The sequence below is a fragment of the Equus quagga genome, chromosome 13 (genome assembly GCF_021613505.1).
Source record: "Equus quagga isolate Etosha38 chromosome 13, UCLA_HA_Equagga_1.0, whole genome shotgun sequence".
NCBI lineage: Eukaryota > Metazoa > Chordata > Mammalia > Perissodactyla > Equidae > Equus > Equus quagga.
Genome location: NC_060279.1, coordinates 88,534,330 through 88,542,746, shown reverse-complemented (window position 1 = coordinate 88,542,746; position 8,417 = coordinate 88,534,330). Strand labels below are relative to the sequence as shown.

Below are 8,417 nucleotides of genomic sequence, written 5' to 3'. Positions count from 1 at the left end.
CCATCCATCCATCCATCCATCCATCCGTCCATCCATCCATCCTTCCATCCATCCATCCATTCATCCATCCATCCATCCATCCATCCATCCATCCATCCATCCATCCTTCCATCCATCCATCCATTCATCCATCCATCCATCCATCCATCCATACTTCCATCCATCCATCCATCTTTCCTTCCTTCCTTTTTCCCTTCCTTTGCTTTGCCCTTTTGTTTCTCCCTCCCTCCCTCCTCTCTTTCCTTCTCTCCTTCCTTCTTTCCCTTCCTCCTTCCTTCTCTTCTTTCCTCCTTCCCTCCTTCTCTCCCCCCTTCCTTCCTTCCTTTCTCCCATCCACTTGCCCACCCAGTCATCCATCCCACCATCTCTCTATCCATCTGAAAATCTTTTGGATCATCTAACTATCCATCCACCCAGTAACATTTATTTCATCCATATCTTTACCTCTTCACTGCCATCTTTCTTCCCACTTCCCTCCCTCCCTCCCTTCTTTCCATCCATCCATTTCTCTATATGACCATCCAGCCATCTGTCTGTTGTCTCTCCATCTGTCCGTCCATCCATCCGTCTGTCCATCTGTCTGTCTGTCCATCCACCCATGCATATTTCCACACATCCAACTCTCCATCTTCCATGGAACAAACGTGTTGAGCACTGACTCCGTGCCAGGCCCAGTGCCACGGCTATGGGGATACCTCCGACACGGTCGTCTCACTGGGAAGACAGACGTGATCACCTCGACACCGTACCCCAGGTCTTAAAGTGACACAGATATAGGTTCCTGTCCTGCCCCTCCACTTTCTAACTGTGTGGCCTCGGGCAAGTCCCTGAGCCTCCGTTTCTCCAGCTAAAACTGGCGAAGACAGCTCCCATCCCAACAGGGCACCGTGATGACTGCATGTGGCAATGCGTGGACACGACGGACGGTCGGACCCCGCTCAGCCCCTTCCCTCTTTCTCTTCCTAGTCCCCTTTACCCCATTCCCACCCTTGCTGACCCCTCCCCACTCTGTGGCAGCACCGCCCTGATGTCTCAGACCCCGCTTGGTTAGAGTTCACCCTGTTGATCGTTGGTCTGACCCATATCGGTTCACCGACCCCCGACCCCCGGTGATAAACCCAAGATGGAAGGGCGCCTGTCACCGAGGCGGGGAATCCCAGGAGGCGCCCCGAGTTCCTCACCCTCTCTGAGCCTCGATTTCCTCCTAAGATGAGGGTGACACGGGCCGGAGGTGGGAAGTAGAGCTAACGTGTGCCATCTTGCGAACCTGGTCCTAGTAAGCGCTTAGTAAGTGTCAGCTGCCTCTCGCTCGCTGCGGGAAGGGACATGGAGCCGAGGGGCTCCTGGGAGGGGCCGGAGGGAAGGCCCACGGCATCGCTTGTCTCTTGCAGCCGATGAGTGGATCCCGGCCAACACGGAGCCCGTTGAGCGCTGTGGCTTCACCGTCAAGAACCTCCCCACGGGAGCGAAAATCGTCTTCCGGGTGGTTGGGGTCAACATCGCGGGGCGCAGCCAGCCGGCCACCCTGACCCAGCCGGTCACCATCCGGGAGATTGTGGGTGAGTGGCCCCTGAGCCCCGACCGTGTTGTCCCTAAAGACCAACTTGGTGTCATCCGGCCCTGCCCTTTGCGTGTCACATTCGGCCGTCCTCCGACGACCTCGTCGCGCTGGTCTCTGTCCTTCCCTCGCGTGCCCCCCAAGCCCCGTGCTGAGCACCCCACTTCGTGCCCTCAGAGCAACCCAAGATCCGGCTCCCGCGCCATCTCCGCGAGACTTACGTCCGCAAAGTGGGAGAGCATCTTAACCTCGTCATCCCCTTCCAGGTGCGCAGAGCTGGGGTCGGGGGTCAGGGGTCGAGGGGTCAGCCCCTGCCACGGGAGACCCTGCTGACCTCTCCCCCGACCCCCGCTGCCCCCGTGCAGGGAAAGCCGCGGCCACAGGTGGTGTGGACCAAGGGCGGGGCACCTGTGGACACCTCCCGCGTGCACGTGCGCACCAGTGACTTCGACACCGTGTTCTTCGTGCGCGAGGCGGCCCGCTCCGACTCGGGGGAGTACGAGCTGAGCGTGCAGATCGAGAACATGAAGGACACAGCCACCATCCGCATCCGGGTTGTGGGTGCGCAGACGGGAGGGAGGGGCGGGGATGGGTGAGGTGGCAATGAGGGGACCCGGGGTGGGAGGCGAGGCGGGATGCTGGCGGCCCAGGATGCAGGGAAAGAGGAGAGACTGGGATGGGGCCAAAAGGTGAGGAAAAGGGAGTCAGGGACAAGGCCTAAGAGATACCAGAATTGGAGGGGGGGGGGGGGGGGTGGGCATGGGGCGAGGACCTGGACTTTTAGGGATCCTTGGGCTGGCCTGTACCCACCGCCCCCCACCCCTTCCAGAAAAGGCAGGCCCGCCGGAGCACGTGATGGTGAAGGAGGTGTGGGGCACCAACGCGCTGGTGGAGTGGCAGCCCCCCAAGGATGACGGGAACAGTGAGATCATGGGCTATTTAGTCCAGAAAGCCGACAAGAAAACCATGGTGAGACCCCGGGGCACCCGGGGCTGGGGGCAGACAAGCTGGCCCGATGCGCAGAGCCGGCACTGCTGTTCCCATTTCACAGCTGGAGAAACCGAGGCGCCCAGAGATTGGGGTGAGCTGCGGGGAGAGAGGGAGGCCTCGGGGCTGAGATTTGGCACGTGGTGGGTTTTCTTTTTCTCTCTTCTTTTTTTTATTGAGGTAGAATTCGCATAAGAAAATTAAGCGTTCACCATTTTAAAGCGGCATTTAATGGCATTTTGGACATTCCCAGGCAGCCCTGGGGGTCTAGTGGTTAAGATTGGGCGCTCTCACCGCCGAGGCCCGGGTGCGTTTCCCAGTCGGGGGACCACACCACCCCTCTGTTGGTCGTCACACTGTAGCGGCTGCGTGTTGCTGTGACACTGGAAGCTGTGCCACGGGGATTTCAGACACCAGCAGGGTCCCCCATGGCGGACGGGCTTCAGTGGAGCTTCCAGACTAAGACAGAGCAGGAACAGGGACCTGGCCACTCACTTCCGAAAAATTGGCCATGAAAACCCTGTGAATAGCAGCAGAGTGTTGTCTGACCAAGAAGGGGCGAGGATGGCGCAGAAGGACCAGGCAGGGTTCCGCTCTGCTGTGCACAGCGTCCCAGGAGTCGGAATCGACTCAATGGCACCATTAACAAAAAGCACATCCCCAATGTTGTCAACCACCAGCTGTCTCTGGTACCAAGACATTTGCATCACCCCAAAAGGAAACCCGTAGCCATTAAGCAGTCACCCCCATTCCCTCCCACCCAGCCCCAGGCCACCACGAGTCTCACTGATGGCTTCCTGTCTCTATGGATTTGCCTGTTCGGGACATTTCATATAAGTGGGATCCTACAGGATGTGGCCTTCTGTGTCTGGCTTCTGTCAGCATAGTTTTCTGGACTCCTCCACACTGTCACACGTATCAGGCCTTCATTCATTTTTCATGGCTGAGTAATACTCCATGGTGGGACCGACCACCTTCTGCTTCTCCATTCATCCACGGGTGGACGCTTGGGCTGTGCCTGCCTCCTGGCTGCTGTGAATGGCGCTGCTGGGATTGGCGGGCTTTCCGAGCGTGGCACACACATGGGTGTATTTCCTCACCCCCGGTCCCTCTCGTGTCCGTGTCCCCGACTCTAGGAGTGGTTCACCGTCTACGAACACAACCGGCACACCTGCTGTACCGTGTCCGACCTCATCATGGGTAACGAGTACTATTTCCGCGTGTACAGCAAGAACTTCTGCGGTCTCAGCGACTTGCCGGGCGTGTCCAAGAACACGGCCCGGATCGTCAAGACAGGTCTCACCACCTGCCTCCGCGGGCCCCCCTCAGGGCTGGGGTTCGACCTTGCCTCCCCTCCTCTGCCCCCCACACCCCCAGACTCCGAGCTGATGGCACCTGGTGATGGAGGAGGGGACACATGAGCTTGGTCACCTACAGTGCATCTCCCCTCCCCCAGGAATCACCTTCAAACCCTTTGAGTACAAGGAGCACGACTTCCGAATGGCCCCCAAGTTCCTGACGCCTCTGCCCGACCGCGTGGTCGTGGCTGGCTACGCCGCGGCTCTCAACTGCGCCGTCAGAGGCCACCCAAAGGTGCCGTGCGCATGCGTGTGTGTGTGTGTGTGCAACCCTGGAGGGAAACCTTCGCCCAGATGACGCCCCCTCCTCCTGGCCACTCCGCCTTTCCTCCCGAGTTCTCTCTCCTCTCTTAGGGGATCTGCTCCCTTTTAACCCACTTCCTGTCTCCCTCCCGCTCGAACCAGAGCCCCAGTCTCAGATCCTGACACTCTCACCTCCCTCGGCACTGGCAACCTTTGCGGGGGAGGGGGGTCGTCTACACCTCCACGGCTCCCCAGCCCCGTCTTCCCGCCCCGTCCAGTCTCCAGACTGCCATCTGAGAATGTGGGGCAGCCTGGAGCTCCAGCGGCTCGCCCAGACCAGGGGTCGGCAAACTCCAGGCCAGACCCACCCGCCACCTGAGTCTCTCAATAAAGTTTTATTGGAACACGGCTGTGCGCACTCGCTTGCGTACTGTCCGTGGGGAGGGGACCACGGGCTGCAAAGCCTAAAATAGCGACTCCCTGGCCCTTTGCAAAGTTTGCCGACTTCTGGTCTAATTCCCAGCTTTAAGCTTCAGCCCCTGGGGTGTACTGTGGGTTCATTCATTCGTTCAGCTCCTCCATCTCCATCTGTCTGCTTTGTTCACAAACTTCACTCATTCACTCATTCATTCACCTCCCCATCTGTTCACTTAGTTCATTCATTCACTCTATTTGCATATTTACATCACTCATTCACTCTGTTTGCATATTTACATCACTCATTCACTCCATTTGCATATTTACATCATTCATTCACTTTGCTATTTACATCACTCATTCACTACGTTTATTCTTTCAACACACATTGTCAGAGGCTTTCTATCTGCTGGGTGAATCGGACAAGAATTTCTGTATGTTGGGGGAGCCTGGCACTAATCACATGAATAAGGGTACAATGAAAAAGGGTGGCACCTGTGTGAGAGAAGAGCAGGCCTTTGGGAGGGGGAACTAGGCATTCCCGCCACAGCCTGGGGGCCGGGAAGTGACGTGTGAGGCCTGAACAGAGGCAAGTACCAATGGTGAAAAGAGGAAGGAAGAGCAACATTGGAAGAGGGAGTCTGCTGGTCTGTCTGGGGAACAGCAAGGTGCCCGTGTGGTTGGTGCAGACGGAGGGAGGGGGTGGGAGGTGAGGGCAGAGGAGAAAGGAGGTCAAATCATGTAGGGCCCTGAGGGCTGCAACGAGGATGGAGCTCTTCATTCTGACAGCAATGGGGAGCCCTCCCCGCTACCCTGCCAAGTAGAGATTATCAGCCTGCTTTTACAGAAGAAGAGACTGAGGGTCAGAGAAGAGCAGTGACTAGTCCTAGCTCATCTAGCTCAAATGAGGTGGTGACACAGCCAAAAGGAACATCCAAACCTGCCTCCCCAGGCCCGTTTGGCCATCCCCCAGGGGGCCCTCTCTGAGCTGGCCTCCTCTCCCGCTCCCATCAACAGCCAAAGGTGGTCTGGATGAAGAACAACATGGAAATCCGCGAAGACCCCAAGTTCCTGATGACCAACTACCAGGGGGTCCTGACGCTGAACATCCGCCGCCCGTCCCCCTTCGACGCCGGGACTTACTCCTGCCGGGCGGTCAACGAGCTGGGGGAGGCGCTGGCCGAGTGCAAGCTGGAAGTCCGAGGTGAGGATGTGTGGCCGGCACTCCACCTGGCCTTCGAGCCCTTGAGAGCTCCCGGAGGCCCGTGCTGGGCTGGGCTAGGCTCCGAGCCGGGCTGCCCTACAGGACTGTGACTGGGAGCTGGATTAGGCCCCACAGGCTCGATGCAGTGAAGGCGGCACGGGGCGCTGGAGGCGTGGGGTGCGGGGAGCTCTGACCCGGCCTGGGTGGGGGTCCCAGCTTTGTGAAAGGACACAGAAGGGGTGAATGGGGGCTGGAAGGGCTTAGAAAACGATCACGGAGGCCCCAGTGAGCCCGGGCTGACCTGGGGAGATGTGTGGGGTTGGCGTTGAAAGAAACATGGGTCGTGGCAGAGGAGTGGGTGCTGTAGGAGCCCAGAAAAAATGCCTCCCCTCCACAGCCTGTCCCCTAGCCGCGCCCCTCCTGTCCCTGCCTCTGCCCCACAGTGCCAGCCCAGCCTCCTTGGTCCTCTTCCTCCCGAACTCTCACCCGGCCTCCTCGCCTCTGTCTCTCCCTCCACTCCAGCCCCCACAGGGCTCTCTATCCAGAGTTGACCTGCCCCAGCCCTGCTCACAGCCTCCCCGGGAGCCCCTCAGCCTGGGGTCATGGTCCTTCATCCAGCCCCAACCCTGGCTCCTCTCTAGCCTCACAGACCCTGTTTCCCTCCACACTGTTCCAGCCACACCAAGCGGCTGGAGGTTGCACAAACTGGCCATGCCCTCTCCTGCCCCTGCGACTTTGCACATGCTGTTCCCTCTACCCTGCACACTCTTCCTCACCTCCTCCACTTTGGGCTTCAGTCCATCAAGCATCAGCTTGGTGGGGAGGCCACTAACTATGTCCCTCAGAGGTGGGTGACGTTAATAGGGGCTTCCCAAGTCCCTCCTGGACTGTGACGCTCCCAGGCCCTGAGGACAGCCCAGCAGACAGAAGCGGCTGCAGACCCTTAGCAAGGGCTCAGAAAGACCACTGTCGGGGCACGTCCTGTCTGTCCTTCTAGACCACTGCCCTTCCAGGAGTACCCCATCTCTAATGTTCCACTGTCCCCTTTTATCAACTATGGGATCAGCCCAGAGACATCCCTACTTTGGGATTCCCAGGACGGCTGGTCACCAGCCGCTGCTCAGCAATCCCTGATCAGAAGGTCCCAATTTGGGGTCCAAACTACAGTAATCCCGGGCACCATGATGCTGGTTGACCGCCCCCCAGAGACGAGGGCCGGGCGTGGGGCGGCGGAGGGAGACTTGGGCTCCCTGCTGGTCAGGTGAATCCAGGGGACGTAGGGGGCTGGGGGCCATGCGTTTCCACCCCCTCTCTCCTCCCACAGTGCCGCAGTGAAACTGTCTTCCGCCTGCCGAGACTGGTGGCTGCTGAGTCCTACCCCGACCCCCCACGCTGTGTCCCTTTCCGGAGTTGTCACTGAGAAGATAAGAGTCTTGTCTGCACCGGCCTGTGTCTGCCCTTCTTGAATGTGTGGCGCCGCCTCCCTCCTCCCGGCGGGGTTGGTCACTGCGGTGGGCGATGGGGACAGCCGGGTTGGAGGGGCAACCAGGCTAATGCAGCCCCGATGGAACAGACCGTGGGAACGGCTCCTTGAGCCAGGCTAGCGCGTTGCCATGGCAACCACAAAGGTCAGAGTTGAACCCAAGGCCACAGTGGAGGGGGCCCTCTTAGACTAGCTACTCGGAGTGGGGGGCACGAGGCAGGCCGGCTGCAGTGGCAACGACAGTGGGACAAAGAGGGACCAGAGCCCGGGCTGGGAAGGCGGCTCCAGCGAGGGAGCCATGATGGAGGAGGGCACAAGGTCTTGGCGGTGGCCCTGGGGGCCAGACATCATGAACCAAAGGCCATGCTGAGCCAGACACACCGGAAAAGCTATGTCTGCGAGGCAGCCACGTTGAATTGGTGACGATGGCGAAACTGCTGGTGACCTGGCTGTTGGTTCTGAAGTGGCCGCTCTTTACGAACTTTAATAGCTCATCTCTCCCGCCCGAGGTAGGGTACTTTGGTTTCCAGTCCCTTGGTGGCCTCACAGGCGCTGGAGGAATCAGAGTCCCCACAGCACAGACGTCTGGGGGTCAAGTCTGGTGTCCAGGGCTGGAGGCTGCGGAAAGAGACAAAGGCATCTGCAAGCTGGGGGCGGGGGCTGGGGGGGGTGAGGAAAGGGGGAGGGGGGTCTCAAGAGGAAGTGCCCCCACCTTCCATGCCTGCTGCCCCTCCCCTCCCTAGGCCTTAAAGGGAACTGGGCATCTGGGCATCCGGCCTGGCAGAACTCCGCTTCAGGCCGGGACATTCCCTCCCCAGAGGCCACTGCGGCAGGTCAAGGGGAGAGAGGCTGGGTGAGGGGGATGCCGTGTTAGGAAATGCCAGTCCCTCCTCCCTCAGACCCAGGAGTCCAGCCCCTCCTCCCTCAGACCCAGGGGTCCCAGCCCCTCCTCCCTCAGACCCAGGGGTCCAACCCCTCCTCCCTCAGACCCAGGGGTCCCAGCCCCTCCTCCCTCAGACCCAGGGGTCCAACCCCTCCTCCCTCAGACCCAGGGGTCCCAGCCCCTCCTCCCTCAGACCCAGGGGTCCAACCCCTCCTCCCTCAGACCCAGGGGTCCAGCCCCTCCTACCTCAGACCAGGAGTCCAGCCCCCAGCCCCTGCTCCCTC

General features: G+C 59.8%; 2 protein-coding genes across 4 annotated transcripts in view; one reads left to right on the top strand and one right to left on the bottom strand.

Annotated features, from left to right (window-relative positions):
• MYBPC2 (myosin binding protein C2) overlaps positions 1-7,209 on the top strand; it is a 24,033-nt gene extending 16,824 nt beyond the window's left edge. Inside the window, 8 exon segments of the mRNA XM_046681903.1 lie at positions 1,392-1,559; positions 1,736-1,824; positions 1,924-2,119; positions 2,388-2,527; positions 3,682-3,841; positions 4,002-4,138; positions 5,581-5,767; positions 7,092-7,209. Of these exon segments, the coding sequence (XP_046537859.1) occupies positions 1,392-1,559; positions 1,736-1,824; positions 1,924-2,119; positions 2,388-2,527; positions 3,682-3,841; positions 4,002-4,138; positions 5,581-5,767; positions 7,092-7,102 (1,088 nt within the window). The 3' untranslated portion in view covers positions 7,103-7,209.
• A 146-nt stretch (positions 7,210-7,355) lies between these two features.
• GARIN5A (golgi associated RAB2 interactor 5A) overlaps positions 7,356-8,417 on the bottom strand; it is a 5,651-nt gene continuing 4,589 nt past the window's right edge. For all 3 annotated transcript variants that reach the window (XM_046681909.1, XM_046681910.1, XM_046681908.1), the window contains one exon: positions 7,356-7,868. In XM_046681909.1, coding sequence (XP_046537865.1) covers positions 7,812-7,868 — 57 coding nt within the window. In that variant the 3' untranslated portion in view covers positions 7,356-7,811. The remainder of the gene's footprint in view (positions 7,869-8,417) is intronic.